Below are 19,829 nucleotides of genomic sequence, written 5' to 3' on the forward strand. Positions count from 1 at the left end.
GCTGTGAGGTCGTTGATACAAATCAGAATTAAAAATTTGACTGGGTCTATGAATTCACATGCTACATCAATTTCTAAAGACCCAATTAATGCAAAACACTTGTCCAACCTCCGTGACATATATGTTGTTGTCCCCGCAGAAAAAGCCCCAAACAACATCGTTGGTGTGTGTAACTAACTTTACATAAACTGATTGATACCTGAATGAGGTATTGATAATTCTCTTCGAAACACAACATATACCCCCACGACATTTACCACTTTTATCAGCAAACAAAGCCGGTCTTCAAATTTATTGTGAAACTACCTATTCTAGAGTAGGCGTGAATCAGATGTGGATACTAAAAACTCCAAAGATCTTTTAGAGTAGTACATAAAATCGAAGACTCTTTCATCTTGCAATTGTCATGATTATTCATCTTGGTCTAAATTTTTTTGTGTGGATTTATGACATGTATATATTTGAGTTGTCTTGACCTATTTATAGTTGTTTACAAAATAATGTTATTGTGCAGTTCAGAAATTACTTGAACAATCGTAGTTACTGATGGCATGATTAAAACTTTCTATTTGACTTGCATAATCATTTCCCTTCTACAATTTTTCTAGACGTTTCCCTTTTACAGTGTTCTAGAAGTTTCCTTGGTAGCTGTATATATACAAACGCTAAATTGTACTAATATTCAGAAATATAGAAATATTCTCATAATATCTCTGGAGTTGCTGAATTGACACTTTTATTTAGACGCTTCCCTTCTGCATTGTTCTAGAAGTTTCCCTTTTACAGTGTTCTAGAAGGTTCCCTGGTAACTATATAAACAGACGCTGAATTGTACTAATATTCAGAATTATAGAAATATTGTCAGAAGATCTCTGGAGTTGTTGGATTGACACATTCATTTACGTGAACAACATCATATTCGTTTGTGAACTTATTGGATATATAAATATTCCGTTGGATTCCGTTACAGATAAGAGAAGAATTCCGGATAAAGAAAAGATTATAGGATCAGACAATCAGATATTGTAACAGTTAAGTTGACATTTCTGTTTGTATAATATTTCTGGTATAATTGTTAAAAAAATATTGTTAAATGCATAATTGATTTTTGTCTTTTGTCTTTTGTTGGCTACAATTTAAAGGTGATTTCTGGCCGTAACAGTATTAAAACATATGACTTTTCTACACTTTTCACAAGTATTCCCCATTCCAAACTGAAAGATAAATTCAAAGAGTTGGTACTGCTTTGTTTTATAAAAAAAGAATGGCTTACGTAGAAACAAGTATCTTGTCTTAGGGAGGGATAAATCGTTCTTCGTAAAAAATAACTCTGATTCAAACAAAAAGTTCTCTTAAGCTGACATTATCAAGATCCTTGATTTTTTTATTTACAACATATTTGTTACGTTAAGAGGATGTCTTTTTCAACAAAACATTGGCACTCCCATGGGAACCAACTGTGCTCCTCTTCTTGCCGACTTGTTGCTTAATTTATATGAGGCTGACTTCATACAGGAGCTTCTAAGGAGGGAAGAACAGAAGTAAGCATTATCCTTTAACTTCACTTTCCGCTATTAAGATGATGTCCTCTCACTAAATAATTTAAATGTGGTGACTATAATAAACGCATCTTTCCCATCGAACTTGAGATAAGGGATACAACAGATACAGTTAAGGATACCTCATATCTTGAATTACATCTAGAAATTTCATTTCTATGTAGCAACATTCCAGCAGCGCCTGCATATGGAGAATAAGTCTCCTTATTGAAACGATAATCCAGAGCTTGCATTTCCTATCATGATTTCCTTGATAGAGGGTTGCTGGTCACAAGGAAGCTTATAAACCAAGAATTCCTAGTGGTGAAGTTGAAATCATCCCTTCAAAGAATTTACGGACGCCATCACGAGTTGGTTGACTGTTATGAAATATTTGTTTCACAGATGACGACGGATATGTTCCTATTGTCGTAACAACAATCCCGTCCTCTTTTCCCTGAATGAGAGTAATCACCCTGTTTGTACTTGCAAGAGCAACATGTAGAGCATGATCTGTTTACCCTTCCGGAGCACCTGAGATCACCCCTGGTTTTCGGTGGGGTTCGTGTTGCTCAGTCTTTAGTTTTCTACTTTCTGTTTGATATACTGTTGTTTGTCTTTTGGTTTTTTTCTTGTTTTACCATTGGGTTGTCAATTTATCTTCGACTTATGAGTTTGAATGTCCCTTTTGTATCTTTCGCCTCTGTTTTACACATTTTTGGCTGCTGAATCCTAATTATTGTCACATTAACCTATAAAGACTTTTTGTGTTGCTCACCCAATTTTGCCAATATAATGGAACTAAACAAAACTGTCAAACAAGTAGGAGGTTAAGCTTGCTATAGCTTAACCCTACCATTTTCTTTGGAAAATTCCTGTCCCAAAACAGGAATATGACAGTTGTTTTTCACTCGTTCTGTCGTTTGATAAAGTCAAAAATTTCATTTTTTCAGTTTTAATGGACGTCCTCTTTTTGAATTTACTTTAGAGTTCGGTAGTTTGTTTAATAAATCTTTAATACAGGTCGATTACATTATTATTGGCTACAATTTAAAGGTGATTTCTGGCCGTAACAGTATTAAAACATTTGACTTTTCTACACTTTACACAAGAATTTCCCATTCCAAACCAAAAGACAAATTGAAAGAGTTGGTCCTGCTCTGTTTCATAAAATTTAACTAAGAAATCTTATTTTACCAGAAGCTACGATGATCTGAATTGTAAATCAACAAACCTCGTCTACAGATTAGAGTGTAATCTTTGAGGATTGGTATATGTCGGCGAAACGAAGGGAAGGCTTAATAATCGCATGTTCAGCCATAGATCAGACATCAACAACAATGCAAGCGACATTGTTTACCGGCATTTCAATCCTTTCTATGCAAGTTCACATCATCGAATAAATATACCACAGGACTAACAATCCTCATCTTGCAACACCTTTCCGTAGACCGAAAGAAGATTACTGGATTCGACAATTGGGAACTGCGACACCATATGGTTGCAATTACAAAATGATGATGTAAGTATTCTATCTAGTCCTTCCTGTAGCTCGGTGAATGTAATGAACATTTTCAACTCTACTCCTCGACGTAGACGCAGTCATGGTTATTGTCATTATACATGACTTACTCTCCATGATGTCTCTATTATTGACCTGCTGCCATTTATACAAAAACCGTTAGGTATTCATTACATTCGCACGTAGCTTTATTCAGTACCCCTTTCAAAACTTCATTCTCTGTACAACTTATGTTTGGAAACCACTGTAACAAACCCCCATTCAAACCAATACAAACTTACAGATATTGCAAATCACAGACTTTTTAACAGGTCCGCATCGGAAAAGATGAAAATGGAGAAAAGATCCTTCCTAAAACTTTCTTTCGCCAACAAAAGTATCGATGCCATTAACTTGGGCAATATCCTTCATCGTAAATCAGTGCAATCGACAATACCTACCTATTTTAAAGATCAGTCTGTACTTTTCATTTCTTATACTTCTATCAAACCAATTGCAACTAACATTTTCAATTACAAACACGTGTTGCAGGATCTCAATATTGACGACTTCAAGTCTAAACCTCCTAATTGCACCTGTGCTAGTTCCCCATTCATATATAATCCGGCTGGTCGCGTTATTACTGGTGACCTTAACATTGTCAATAACACTTCTCTGTGAAATCTGTTATCCAAAGGCCCGAAGTATCGTGAGCCTAATTCTATCAATTGGAAACACAACTTCAAAATACTGATGGATTCAGTCGAGGATTATGCCAGGCAATGGGTTAAACGCGTGAAAGAAGACGTAGATACTCTTTTTGAATGGATTATGGCTGTGAGGTCGTTGAAACAAATCAGAATTAAAAACAACTGAATGGGTCTATGAACACCGATCCTACATCAATCTTTAAAGACCCAAATGTTACAAAACACCTGGCTTACCTCCATGACAAATATGTTGTTGTCCCCGCAGATACATTTTGTAAAGCCCCAAACAACATCGTTTTTGAATGTAAATCACATTACATAAACTGCTTGATAAATGAAGAAGGTATTGACAATTCACTTGGAAACTCAACATATACTCCCACGACACTTACCAAGGAAGAAATCCTGGATAATCATAGGTCTGTTCTATGTTCCTTTGGAATTTAAACCAATTTAAACTTGATCTTCCTTCACTGCATTGGATACTTAAACTACATAAGTGTCCTGATAAACAATGTTATATAATTCTTTGCGACTGTCATATAAGTGAGAGGTTTAGCTAGCTATAAAACCAGGTTTAATCCACCATTTTCTACATAATGAATTACATGTACATAGTAAAAATATGACGGTTGTTTTCCATTCGTTTGATGTGTTTGAGCTTTTGATTTTGCCATTTGATAAGGAACTTTCCGTTTTGAATTTTCCTTGGTATTTTTGTCATTAATTTTTACTGGGTCTTCCAAGTGCTCCATTATACTTCTTTCTAAATTATTAACATCGATTTTATCAGCCATCAAAGCCGGGCTTCAACGTTACTGTGAAATTACCTATTCTAGAGGTGGCGTGAATCAGATGTGGATACTAAAAAAATCCAAAGATCTTTTAGAGTTCATACAATCTAAGACTCCTTCATCTTGCAATACTATTAAAACATTTGACTTTTCTACACTTTACAGAAGTATTCCCCATTCCAAGCTAAAAGACCAATTGAAAGAGTTGGTCATGCTTTTTTTTCAAAACGAATGGCTTACATAGACAATGATAGATACAAGTTTCTTTTCTTAGGAAGGGATAAATCGCACTTTGTAAAAAATCACTCTGATTCGAACAAAAATTCTCTGAAACTGACATTATCAAGATTCTTAACTTCTTGATTGACATCATATTTCTTACGTTTAGAAGACGTGTTTTTCAACAAACCTCTTCTTGCCGACTTGTTCCTTTATTCATATATGGCTGAATTTATACAGGAACTTCTTAGAAAGAAGGAAAAGAAGTAAGCAGTATATCCTTCAACTTCACTTTCCGATATATAGATGATGTTCTCTCACTAGATAATTCAAAATTTGGTATCCTTCGCTTCTATTTTTATATCACAAAACACTATTTCATCGATTTATAACAGAAACTTACATTTTTAATCGGTATCAATTGATATATCTAAACAAATGTTATTGTATCATGCTCAGTACTGCCATCATGTCGTTAATGTCACTGCCAACACTTATTGAAAGTCCTACCTTGTAGTGCACATAGAATGTTCATTTTCTTGTAATTCTTATATCATCCCGATCTTGTCAACTCATTTATTCATTTATCTTGCTTCGAAATTTCTGCACTCTTCAAACGGTTTTGAAGCAAAAGCAAGTACATTAACAAAAAAAATTAATTTCTATAATGCAGACCAAATATGTTATCAAAAAGGGTAATAATCTTACATTGAGTGTGTATTTGAGGTCTGATCTGTGGACTTAATTATAAGATACAATTGTTTGTGGTGGTGTTTTAATTTATTTATAATTTTGAGAACAAAAGTATACCACTAGATAGTTTCACCTTGTGATCTACATTTAAAAGAAGCTGGGTGTTGCCTTATATCAAAAAGGTACTCTAATGGAATCATCCGCAATTCCAATTTATTTAATGAATGTATCTTTTGAGATAGAAATATAGCAGTCACCATAGAGGCAATGAAAACCATAATTTGTAGAAATACAATCAAGAACATAGTAACATATAGATCAAGACTACTGGACAAACAACTGTCTTAACATACTACATGTACACAGACACTACAGACTAAATTACATGAACTCTAGGTGTGGGGTGAACTTATTTACTCTGATATAATGAAGCAATTACCGCTCCCCTAGTGACACCCGTTGTGTTGCATATGATATTTGTATCATGTGATGTCGTATTCGCTGATGTTACGAGCAAAAGCAGTAGCGTTGTGATTAAGAAAGATGGAACATACCAACACTCGTATGTGTCACAAATATCATAACGGTCAACAAAATATTTAACATTGACGGCAGTAGGTATAGAACCACCAATTCGGATTTTTCAAGCAAGGGTACGCAGAAAGTATTTTGGTTCATTTATATATTTCGGAGGTTAGTGTGATGTCCATTTTTGTTGAAGTAGTACACATTTTTGTTTAGGAGCCAGCTGAAGCCCGCCTCCGGGTGCGGGAATTTCTCGCTGTGTTGAAGACCCTTTGGTGGCCTTGGGCTGTTTTTTTGCTCTTTGGGCGGGTTGTTGTCTTGTCTTTTTGACACATTCCCCGTTTCCATTCTTAATTTTATTGTTTTGACATGGAATGAGTGTCACTTTATTTGAACTTAAGACAAATGAGCTTTGAAAGCTTGAAATTGAGGAATTTAACATCGAAACCAATGGGACCATTAATTAGTGGTTTAATTCCAGTACTGAGAATAAGATAATAATTGTTGTTTAGAAATATCAAAGATTCCGATTAAAAAGGAAGTTTCTGTTATAAATCGATAAAATAGTTTTAAATGGTGATATAATGTAATCGACATGTATTAAAGAAGTTTAAAAAAACAAACAAAAAAAAACTCCAAAGTAAATTCGAAAAGAGGACGTCCATTAATAAAAGGCAACAGTAGTATACCGCTGTTCAATAGTCATAATTCAAATAAGCAAAAACAAATCCGGGTAACAAACTAAAACCGTGGGAAACACATCAAATATAAGAGGAAAACAACGGAACAACAGAAACACTGAACTACAGCAAAAGCAAATGCCAACATACATAGAAACGTTAACGGACTGTCTGATAACAGCTGTTAAATTCCTGACTTAGTACAGGACATTTTAAGAAAAAATGGTGGGTTGAACCTGGTTTTATGGCTATTAGTTCCGTTATATTGACAAAAGTGGATGAGCATTCTTAACAGAAATAAATCAAACCGAAACTTCTTTTTGAAAGTTTTGTCATGATTCATCAAATACTTTATGAACCGTGAAGTGCAGATAGTCCACACAAATGATCAACTATTTAGTTACATGTAAAATTACGAGTGATGTTACTCTCATTTATCTGGTTGAAAATTGACGCTTACGTTTGGAATTTTTACATGTATGCGTCAGTTCACGCAATTACATATTCATGATATTCTTATATTACCTTTGTGACTGCAATCGTTACAACAAACATCTATTTCTATACCCATGATACTCCTGTTAAGACAAGGACTATGCATAAAATCATTTTGGCTAACTGTGATGTTGCAAATGTTGATAAACTCTTCGTTTGTTTTATTTTTGTCAGCTGTTTGGAAAATTTCGTCGTTCATATAATACGTTGTATTGCAGGCTGAACTTGTGACGTTCTTTGTGCTATAAATTGGCAAAAACTCTGTTGTTTCATAATAGCTATGTGCATCTGAAACAATAATACTATAAATTTTATTAACATCAAGAATAATTAAAAAAGACATTATAAAAATTAGGGAGGAAAGTGTATTATTTCCAGATAAATCTGCAACCGTTATCACCTTTGAAGCTAGATGACAGAGCTTCGTATATTTATAGGGGTTTTATATGTTATAAATAATATAATGATGATATAAAAAGATATAGGGAATGTTCGTCAACTACGTTTCTGACATTTGCAAAAATGAACTAAATATGAATCATTTTTAATTAATCTTGTCGGAAAAAACTTACAATCTAAAAAACTTCCCTTGCTAAAAACAGAATGTTATATACGTGTGTTTCTCATTCGCAAACGAGAGGTGAGTCTTCGCAAATCTCTTGCGACAAGTCGACATTAGTTGACATACTTAGTTTTAGTATGTTACAATAATTTATCAACTGTAAATTTACCAGGTTTAATCCACCATTTCTACTTAAGAAAATGCCTGTATCAGGTCAGGAATATGTTTTCGTTTAAAGTGTTTGCACGTTTGATGTTGACCTTTGTTAAGGGATTTTCCGTTTTGAATTTTCATTGGAGTTCGGTATTTTTTGTTATTTTACTTTTTATTATAAGGGTGCATCGCTAAAATCATGGCGTACTAAAGCACTAGAAACTTTGTCGCTCCTACACATGGTGTTTAGGGGTTGCCAGTAGCCTGCCTAGTTGCAGTACTATAGGCATGCTATATCGCTTTCAGTGCGGACAATTCGCATTTCTTATATAACAGTCACCTGGGTCGAGACCAAACGTTTTAAGGAATTTAATTAGATATCATAATTTAGCGCATGGATGCCTAAATAAAAAATCAAAAATAGTAAACGACCTTAAGTTATTGGTGAAGTTGCAACCAAAGTTTAAGTACAATTGCATTTTAATAAATAGAATTATACAATACAAATGAACTCATACCAGCATATTATCTGTCAAATATCTTTAAACAAGATACACTCAACTTTCAAATTTAATCAAATATGCGTTTATCATCAGAAGTTGTGAAGACGTTTCTCACTGTTCTCTGTGAATCATTTCCACATATCTATTTTGGGGAATTTTCAACATTGTCACAAGCAAAAGTGCGTACATTTAGGTTATTGCACGAAACTGATATGATGTGAAACAAAGTAATTTGTCTAAATTACATACCACTACTTGGTAAAAACAGTCCAAATGTCTGGCTTAATACAACTATCATAACCTCCTTCAGTTAAAACTTAACTTTTAACTTTTTAAATTCAATTTAAAATTTCAATTGATTTTTTTCTATATCGTAACTAATTTGATTGTTGTGGGGTTTGATTTACCAAAAAAAATATGGTGGTTGATGAAGACGGAAACGAGTCAATTTCTCACATTCGTTTTTTACAGTTGAAATAAAAAAGAAAATCAATCGGACAATATTGTGAATGGCCTATTTTACAATAAATCTTATTTGTAGTATACTTGATCGTATATTTTACATTGAAGTGTTCCTGTCCTAAAAGTATTTTATCATTAATAAAATATGTCGTGTATATGTGTCAAGAGGGGGTCTTGATCGATGATTTATTTTCAATTGAAAGGCTTATTTTGCTCCGCCATTAAAACCGCATTCAATTACGAAGACATGTTACTTGTATTATTAACTCAATGAATAAACAAATTCAATTTTCATGTGTTAGCTTTTCATTTTATTGTTCGTTTGTTAGCAGGGGAAACTAAACTTACATGCGTTTCCGTAAAGAACGGTTTGTTATCCAAGTAAAACTATTAAAATCACTAATGGCTCCATTGATAAAGGCATAATTACTTGTATTTTCACAACTAACAAGAAAGTTTATAATACAAATAATATAGAAATGAATATGATTGACAAAGGAAGAACTCAATAGTCACGCATAACATAACATTATCATTTAAAATGACAATGTACATGCACTGACTGACTTTAAAAACGCAACACCCATTTTGGTGATTTTTATTACCAAATCCTGATTGATTCTCATATAACTACAGTACTATTCATGCTTGCCATATTTCTTTGCGTTTAGAATAAAATCAATACCTGACCTACCTGAGACAATTGAACATACCGGAATATTGAAGTCGCACGAATTTCTAAAAGCGATATTTGAAACCAATAAATAATTTGTAAGGCTTTTTTCTTCGTGAAACAATTCATTAAATTCATACACACACTTAGATCAGTAAAATCATGTTGCATTTTCATATATCTAAACTGAGCATTGAAACATCTGAATCAGGCCATACAAATACTGCAGGTAGGAATACGTAAATGTGTTGTTGCTAGACAATTTCACGTCAGAAACTCCTCTTACTATCCTAACAACAACAAGAAAGGCAGACGGGATTTGTTAATGATCACGCATGACCAGATCAATATGTAGTGACAACGCTACGTCAATAAGATTTGATTACACAAGTCATATGTGAGACATGTTAACTGCCACAATGTCAACTGCTAATCAAGTCGTCGAATGCCAAGACATTAAGCTTCACATCATAAATGTTTCCCATATACTGAAATGTCAAAGAATTTACCGCTGGAAAACATTTAAAACCCTTAAGTTTAAACCGCATAATTGCCAAAAAAAAAAACACTGTAATAGGTGGGACAGTGGGCAAATCAGAAAGAACAAAACAGAACTCGAAACATCCACAACAGAGCTCGTTGGTTTTACTGTCAATCATTTAGCCGCTGGTAACAAGAAGTCAATGTCTTCGACTTTGACGCATCCATTGACAAGGAGGACCAAGATTCCCGTGTATACCACATGATTTGAACATGAAACATAGCGTAATCATTTCAACATTCGAACTGCAAACTTTGTTTAGACAATAAAGTAATTAATAAAATTTATTTTTATACATTTATTTTACAAGGATTGCATATTTGAACAGAATAATCTAATGTAACGTTTTTAAAGTCCGTCAGTATATACCTATTTAAATATTACACGTTGGTGTTTAAATAAATATGGCTAAATATCCTAGTTAGTGTATCGAAATAGTATTAAGATTGGGTGTCTTTCATAATGTTAACCGTCTAAATGACCATATTGAAATTTTGAAATACAAGCACTTATTATAATAAATAATAAATCAAATAAACAGTTTTAGTCACCTTGTTTCTTTGCTTTCCATAAGTGTTAACAATCCTCAAGTTTTTTTCCTCTACCTATTATGATAAACCGGCTTTTCTGATTAAGTAACCTTTTGTAGCATTTTTGTATTGACCCCTTTTCGTCACAAGAATTACAAAGTGCACTTTCTGTTTTTGAAAAATACTGCGAAGATTGGAAACTTGGTGTAAATGTGTCAAAAACAAAAATTGTAAGTTTTTCTAAGAGAAAATGTAAACAAAATCAAGGACAGTTATATTAACCTTGGTCTTTTGTTTGACTATAACGAAACATTTTTCCAGGATCGGAAAAAATTATTGACTAAGCTCAAAAGGCATTTTATGTTCTCTATAAGAAGATTCAAAATGTATCCATTCCTATTAATCTCCAGTTAATATTATTTGATTCGTTAGTTGTTCCCATTTTGACGTACTCCTCTGAAATTTGGGAGTTCGAAAATAAAGCAAATACTGAAAAGATTCTTTTATAGTTTTGTAAGCGTATTTTGTCTGTCCGAACATCCACTCCTAATTTCATGATATAAGGTGAGTTAGGAAGAATTCCTCTAGAATTACAAATCTAGATGAAAATGAAATGCTTCTGGAACAAGCTTGTTACTAATGAAAATAAATTGTCTGGAAAACTATAGAAACTTTTGAAGCATTTACAAGATAATAAAAATTATCAGTTTTTATGGATAAACTATATCAAATCCATATTTGATTATTGTGGTTTTGGTGAAGTATGGAAGGTTCAACAAAGTATTAATTTAGAATTTTTAAAATATACTGTCAAACATTGACTTCAAGACCAGTTCATTCAAAGATGGTTTGCAGATATACAAAATTCGTCGAGGAGTGACTTTTACTCGCAATTTAAAACAACATTTATACTGGGACCATACCTATTGAGACTGAAGCGTTCTCATCGGATTTGTATATGTAAGTTACGGACTTGTAACATTAAATTACCAATAGAAACCGGTAGATTGCGAAATATACCGAGACAAGGAAGAAATTGTCATATCTGCAAGACTGGTCTTGGGGACGAATTTCATTATAAATGTGTATGTAATAATGATAAAGGAAAGGATTTTAGGAAAATGATAATTCCAGATTATTATGTAATATATCCACAAATTAATAAAATGTATGGTATGCTCAAACACTGTAATATAGCTGTTCTTACGAATTTGGCCATGTTAACACAAAGAATAGAAAGATTGTTGATCTAATCTTACATATTTCATATGCATGATATGCATATAAATCCATGAAATTTAGAAATATTTCTTTTTCTTATACTCTATGTGTAAATTATAAATATTCATTACAGACATTGTCGACCTCGTGGAATTGTTTACACAGATCTGCACGGGTTCACTCTGTTCGATGTCAAAGTATTATGTGAAATAACATCAATTCATATGCAAATGTTGTATATTTATATGTTAGTCATGTTGTACTCGATTCGTTTGCTATATATAATCATGTATGTATTTTCGCTCCTGTTACGCAGTTACTGCGGCTCAGCTGTATTTTTAAATACACACCTAAACATCTAATTATTAAATAAATATAATGTTTTCATTTGATGTAATAATTGCTAAAAGTAGTAATTAATCCGGTTGTTTGTTTTATTGTCCAATGAAACCTATTTTTTGCCACATAAAAGAAAAAAAAAAGAAAAAAAAGGAATCTTAATATAGATTCTCTGTTATATGATCTTGGTATGTATAGCTAAACTTTCACATAAATCGACAAACCGAGAATGTTTAAGTTTAAAAAGAAAATAGAATTGTTTTATTAAAAATCCTTGTTATCCATAAATAACAAAACAATTACAGCATTTACTTATCAGAGAATGGTATATTAAAGTGAACAGTTTTTATTTCTATGAAAAAATGATTTGTTCAGAAAATTCTTTGTAATTACAATGTGATTATTCAATGTTGTTACTCGGTTGTTTGTTGCTTTACCTTCCTGGGATAAAAGAGCTGAAAATGTGCATCCAAAATTTAAAATGTTCATGCCTCAAGTAAGAATATATTAAAGTAAAGTTAGAGTGTCATCACTAGTTTATAAAAAAAAACTGAGATCAAGGTATGCTCATTATATTTCATGAACGAAAAAACAACTATTAAAGTGTACAACTTTGCCCGAATAACGGACTAAAACAGTTATGAAAACACTTCAACGATGATAGGAATAGCTATAGGAAATTTTTTTTTCTGCTAACTTCAAGTATTTCAAATGCCATAGCACATCATACATACAATACAGAGCTAGTATAATACTAACACTCCAATTCAGATTATATGGAATGAGTGGGTCAAGTTTTTTAAACTGTTCTTTGCGCTGTGTTGTGCATTCTCGAAAAGTCTCTACTTTTTTTAATGGGCTTAACGGCTTGAACACCGAGACTGCATGACGTGATTGACTAATACGGTATTTGAATATCCGAGTTTAGAATATAGCATAACATATTTCATGTAGATTTCATGGTAAAATGAAAGAAAAATTGATATTTCTTGTTATTCTTACTGGTTTCCTTTTATATAATACCCATAAAACTGGAGCATAATATACATTTGCATAATATATAAAACTGGAGAATTTCCAATGAGTTGAAAATATTGCAACTTGACCAATATTCTATTGTATAGACTTTCTCTTTAATGTTAAACGATATGTAAAATAAAGTTTATCGACAGGTTGTAGGTCTTCCTATGGGCACCAATTGCGACCCTTTAATAGCATCCTTGTTCTTGTATTGTTTTGAATCACAGTGTATGAACAAACCCAGTAAAGACCCGTCTAAATTGCATTTAATTGATAAATTCAACAACACTTACCGTTATCGTGATGATATTTTTTCGCTAAATAATCAAGAATTTTCTAAATGTACTGCCGAAATGTACCCAAAGGAACTTACTTTAAATAAATCAAATATAAACGGTAATAACTTTCCTTTACTTGATTTAGATATTTCAGTTTTACACGGAAAACTGCACACTAAAATTTACGACAAAATGAACGATTTTTCGTTCCCTATTGTAAATTTTCCTTTTTTGGACGGTAATGTTCATTTTAGCACCTTTTTACGCTGTATATATATATCACAACTCGTTCACTATGCCCGTGTCTGATTGACGTTTTGGATTTCAATGCACGTAATTTATGTATTACTGGTAAATTATTAAGTCAGGGATTTCGTTTCAACAAACTACTTAAAACCTTTACTAAAGTTTTCCATAGATATAAAGATTTGGTTTTAAAGTTTAGTTGTACCTGTAGAAAACTTATTTCAAACGGGATAGCACATCCTAATTTTTACGGAGATGTTGTTTACCGAACCCGGAAATTTAGATACGATCAGGGTAAACTTATCGATCCTTTAAATAAACTTATTCTAAAAGGTTACTAATTCAACACTGTAATTAGATCTTTGAATATTGTTTTTATTGGTATTAATATTGATTTTGTTATCAGTAAATTAAAATCAAACTAATATTATTTTAATATACAGATGCACATTCAAGGCTCTACAATCTGTCGATACCTGTATCTTGGCATTGCGCAAGGTCGTTTTTCTCTGACTGTTAATGACTTCTTAACACTAAAGCAATTGGATGATGGATGTGTACCGATTGATACTTTAGTCTTAATTGCATGATTTTTTTATTAGTTGTTATTGGCTTTGAACTAGCTGTCAGTAACTGCGAGTACTCCCAGATATGTACTTAGTGTCTTTTTGTTGTGGGGATGTATAAGTACCCTGCCACGTCCACTCTGTGTGTTTTTTATATGTTTTTCTGTTTGTATCCATCTGATGAGTTAATCCTTTTTCAACTGATTTTTATAGTTTAATCTTATGTTGTACTGTTACACCACTGTCCCATGTTAGGGGAGGATTGTACGCCCGCTAATATGTTTAACCCCGCCATATTCTGTACAAATGTATGTGCCTGTTCCAAGTCAGGAGCCTGTAATTCAGTGGTTTTCGTTTGTTTCTGTGGATCATATTTGTTTTTCGTTCATTATGTTGTACATAAATTAGGCCGTTAGTTTTCTCGTTTGAATTGTACTACATTTGTCATTTCGGGGCCTTTTATAGCTGACTATGCGGTATGGGTTTTGTTCATTGTTGAAGGACGTACGGTGACCTGTATTTGTTAATTTCTGTGTCATTTGATCTCTTGTTGAGAGTTGTCTCATTTGCAATTATACACATCTTCTTATTCTTATATGCAAGCAAAAGGAGGTAACAAAGATGGCGGAAATTATCACAGCGTCCTTATATTACTGAATGCATCAATATTATAAACGAGGTATCATCAGGATTGCTGAATTTTTTTTTACAGTTATTATGTTTTACTTAGTATACAGGTTTAATACCAACAAAACACAGAACATCACATCCGGTTTTTCATATGAAAAAGGGTTGAAAAAAAATATTCCCTTGAACTTGACAGTTTTAAGAAAAACATTTCGTTGCAGAAAAACATTTCTGAATCATAAACATATATTTTTTGTGTGTTTCCAAGCACTATTCTTAATTTATTTATTTGGTTTTTATATACATGGATTTCTAAATCAAAAATCATAAATTTCTGCATTTAATTTTCACAGTTGTTATCTGTAGATTTATCTCAGTTAGTCATATGTAAAATGTATATTTCGTTCAACATTGTTCCAAAGGTCGTTTTTTTCAATAGATTAAAGCATGGTTCTCAACAAACAACATCTTAAGGGCATACGATACAGTTTTGATCCCATAATGAAATTTTGATGAATATTTGCATGCAGGCTATTTTTGACCTGATAAAAGGAAATATGTTATAAAAAATATACCTTCATGTGCTACTTTTTTACTAAATTCAGGTCGAAATTTCAGTTATTTGCTCAAAATTCGGATTTGTGGACGTATTTTCCTTTCAACAGAAATACATAACTTTTTTGTTTTAAAAGATAAGCACAAGCTGTTTTTATAAATTCTGTTTTATATAAATGTCCTATAAATTTGTGCATTTTATTTTCACAAATAACTCATATTTATCCAATGTTCATAAATGAAGAAAAAAAACGTCATTTTTTGCTGTATATTTATCAAATTAAAAAAAATTACATTTTTGACTTTTTCATGAACATTGGTACACATAATCTTCATACGTAATCAAACCAAATGTCGTTTAAAAAAGAGGGGTCCATGAACTCGTTTTCAAGTTAAATCAGTTTGAATGATAAAAAACAGCCGAAAACTGCATCGTTTCCCGATATGTCACAGTTTGACGTCGCGAAAATAACAATTTACGTTAGCAACGTCATTACCTCCCCTGTAACTGTATCGTATGCCCTTAATTGAATGATAATTAAGCATGGTAATATGTTTAAATATTGATGAGTTGTTTTGTTTATGTGAATAAAAAGAGACATTAGGTGTAAAAAGTAAAATAACAAAAATACCAAACTCCAAGGGAAATTCAAAACGGAAAGCCCTATATAAAATGGCAAAATCGAAAGCTAAAACACATCAAGTGAATGGAAAACAATTGTCAAAGTCCTGACTTGGTACAGACATTTCCATGATTTCCTTATGTGTGCGTTAATAGACAAAATAACATTATTTTTTGTGAAACGAGCAGCTGATTAGCGTTTTCAACTGAAAGGCTTGTTATTTTCCGCAATTTATTCCATACACATTTGTCAACACATCGCGTCATCAGCTTAAACAACACACTATAGTATTTCTTAATATTGCCTAATTGTTCTTATTCCGTTCGTAAATAAGTAGAAGTTAAACTTACATGCGTTTCCGTAAAGGAGGGTTTTTAATCCAAATATGAGAAGCAAAAACACTAATTGCGCCATTGAAAATGCAGATTTAAAAACAAGGAAGTTGTCACACAGAAATATATATATATAGAAATTAATATAACTGACAAAGAAAGTACCCAGTAGTCACGCATAGATACCTTTATCATTTAAAAAATCACAATGTCATTATAATGTACGTAATCAAACATTTAAAAAGATATAGCAAATATATAATTAGTGTTGTAGCTAGTACTGTATATGGAAGTATTACGATTTCTTGTCTATAAGGATTTCAACCGGCTAATTGACCATTTTTGAACTTTTAACATACATGTAATAGATTAATAACACATATAATGAAAAAATGATTTTAACGTGTTTAATTCACTTGTTTATCGCATAATTTATTTCGCCAAATCGCTATCTGTTTCAGCCACTTTGTTGCCTTGTAGATTTGTCTATTCTTCCCATAAGTGTTAAAAAGTGAAAACAACACGTTGCATGCGTCCGAAGTGATTTTCTGCATTAACCTTAATCAGGAATGCTCAAAGCCGAATATTTGAAAGTCAAGAATGTAAAATAACCTAAACAGTTTAAGAGCTATATGACCAAAAAGGACCTAAAAATAGCCAAATTATCTGAGGTCAACTTTGCCTGAGGGAGTTGAAACCTTAGTTTCTTATAATTTCAAATTTTATGAACGGACAATTTTAACAAGGTTTGTTATAAATCATGTCAGTACCGAATTATTGCCTACTGAGCTGATGTTAACAAGGCTTTTTCTTGAATCTTCATCTTCTATTCTTCTTATGAAGAGTCATTTTTTGTATCATATTCAAATTTTATGCAGATAAGATGAATATTTCATATTTATAGGTCCATACTATATTCTATAATGATGCAGCGTGATTTGGATTTTTCGAAGAAATTTTTATTCAAATCTCTGTAGATGTTATCTTACATTATACTAAATGATTCTCACACTATTTAACTGCTAATGACAAACGTTATCAGTAATGCTTGAAACAATCAGTATTTCAAAGAATAAAATCACATTCAATTTATTCAACAAAAATGTCTTCTTTGAACAAGGGTTATGTTCCTCACGAAATAGCATATTGCACTCGCTAGCTTGTGCAATATAATATACTACTCGGGTCAATATTCATCAATATTCGTTCTATAACTTTATAATATCCATTGCTATTATCCTTATTACAAGTTCGAGGAGTAAGAACTTAGGTCATCTCTAAATATTGACATGTTAATGACAGGTCAAATGGAAATCATTAAAATCTTGTATATATAACTATATAATAATAAATTATTCAAAAGCTAATTCCTGATGACTTTCCAAGGACATGAAATAATTATGAACTTAAATTATTAAGTTCCATAATTAATAGAAGGTGATACTATGCTAGAATAGTATACCAGAGCTCTACTACATATTATGGGTGATTATAAGCTTAATGTGTTTTGCATACACGTATTTGTCTATTATTGGGTTCGTTTTCCGCTAAATCTGTAACATGGTCGCTTGCGTGGTTATTTTAAATGCTGTCTTTTTGACGTATACTTTATATCTCCATGTTCTCATAGAATTGTATGTGAATTAAAACGTATATAAAGAAAGTCCCTCGCGTGGTGGTATTTATCATTTTATTTAAAAGCAGTATATTAAGCTATGCATATTGTTTTTTCATGACCTGATAATATTATTACTTTATCATCGTAATGGATGCATGACTATCAATATAGCTTATTTGGAATTCATTTACTATTATAGTTGAGTCTTAAATATTACACACAAATAAAACTTTAGCTACAATGTTATTCGATAGAAAGTATGCGTACACAGTTCTAACTCTTCACTGCACACAGACTTCCGAAAACACCGACATGACGTCAGAGAGATTCTGAGTAAAAGAAAATAAATAATGAACGTTAAAATGCATAAAAGTTGGAATTGAAATTTCTTTTTACTTTCAATTAAACTGGATATGCAATATTTAAGTGAAAAAATTCATGTATACTATTTCTTTACCATTGTTTATCCTTTCTTAGAATTTAATGTTTCGTGAATAAAGTTAAGTCAACAGTCAGTAAGAAATGAATTGTGAATAAAATACATATTTGGATGATCCCGTCCCCTTTTCCCCGAATGTGACCTACCGAATTAGACTTATCACAGGGTTTGTACGTACATGAGTAAAACGACGGGTGTCACATGTAGAACAGGATCTGCTTACCTTTATTGAGCACCTGAGATCGCCCAGTGTTTGATGGGGTTCGTGTTGCTTAGTTTTTAGTTTTCTATGTTGTGTTTTTTTTACTGTTGTTTGTCTGTGTGTGTTTTTTTTAGCAATGGCGTTGTCAGTTTATCTTTCCAGTTTGAATGTCCCTTTGGGATCTTTTGTCTCTCTTTTATATCTATGGCTTGGTAGATTGTTTTCGTGCGGGTTGGAATCTGTCATCCATATATCTATTCAGAAGATAAAAAAAATTACTAACATTTTCTTTAGGAGTTAATGGTTTTAAATGAAGATTGTCTTTACCATCTGTTACATTACGTTACTAGTAATTTAGATGTCTAGTTTTACACAGTCAATTATAATGTATGGGCAAATGTATTAGACGAGTTTGATATAAACCTGAGGCTCGTTGGTAATAACTAAACCCTGAAAGCAAAGCATACAGATTACTGCATCGCATTGGAGAAAAGCAGACTACCTACACGTGCTTACTATAAGGTATTAGTTTCGCTCATTGTTGATGACCGTACGGTAAAAACATGCTGCTTAAATATATGTCTTTTAAATTAAGGTAGGCAGTTGTCTTATTCGCAAGCATACCATATCTTCTTATTGTTGTACCAAACCATGTTTACAATTAGGATGAATTGGTTTTTATGAGTCAATAGTTACATGTATTAAGTATGAAAACACAGAAAACAAAAAAACAACAGCAAAATACAGAAGAAAGTAGCATGTTTATGACTTGATGTTTTCTAACTATTGACAAAAATGAGACTTTAATTCATTTTACAATTGTTTTAATATGTAATATAAGTACATCATGTCGATATTGACATACAGTGAAACCTGCATAAATCGAACGTCTTCGAATATTTTGTTTAAACAAGATTCAGTTTAGGCATGTTTCACTGTACTGATAACTAATTTTGCTTTATTTTAACTTTATACACAATTGGTGTGGGGTAATTGCCTGTGGTTTCTTCTCTACTGTACATGTAACATGAGCTGCACGTGACAGATTCTTCATCAAAAGAAATATAGAAACATCCAATATCTCGCAAACATGAATAGGCACACTGACTGATAGAACAGCGGGTTTCCTCCTTTATGAGAACCGGAACCATCGTAGTTGTATTTATCCGAGTCAGGAATAAACT

At 32.3% G+C, this 19,829-nt stretch overlaps 1 protein-coding gene across 3 annotated transcripts in view; it reads right to left on the reverse strand.

The window, feature by feature from the left end:
* Nucleotides 1-19,829, reverse strand: part of LOC127709690 (uncharacterized) — a 251,157-nt gene that overhangs the window by 40,082 nt on the left and 191,246 nt on the right. Inside the window, exons 1-2 of one of the 3 annotated variants that reach the window (XM_052215317.1) lie at nt 16,405-16,515; nt 7,186-7,443 (exon numbers count right to left, since the gene is read on the reverse strand). In XM_052215317.1, coding sequence (XP_052071277.1) covers nt 7,186-7,443; nt 16,405-16,468 — 322 coding nt within the window. In that variant the 5' untranslated portion in view covers nt 16,469-16,515. Of the gene's footprint in view, nt 1-7,185; nt 7,444-9,183; nt 9,256-16,404; nt 16,516-19,829 lie in introns of those variants that run through there. The other 2 variants (XM_052215318.1, XM_052215319.1) reach the window with 2 other exon arrangements.

The sequence above is a fragment of the Mytilus californianus genome, unplaced genomic scaffold (assembly GCF_021869535.1).
Source record: "Mytilus californianus isolate M0D057914Y unplaced genomic scaffold, xbMytCali1.0.p SCAF_7, whole genome shotgun sequence".
In the NCBI taxonomy this organism is placed as follows: Eukaryota; Metazoa; Mollusca; class Bivalvia; order Mytilida; family Mytilidae; genus Mytilus; species Mytilus californianus.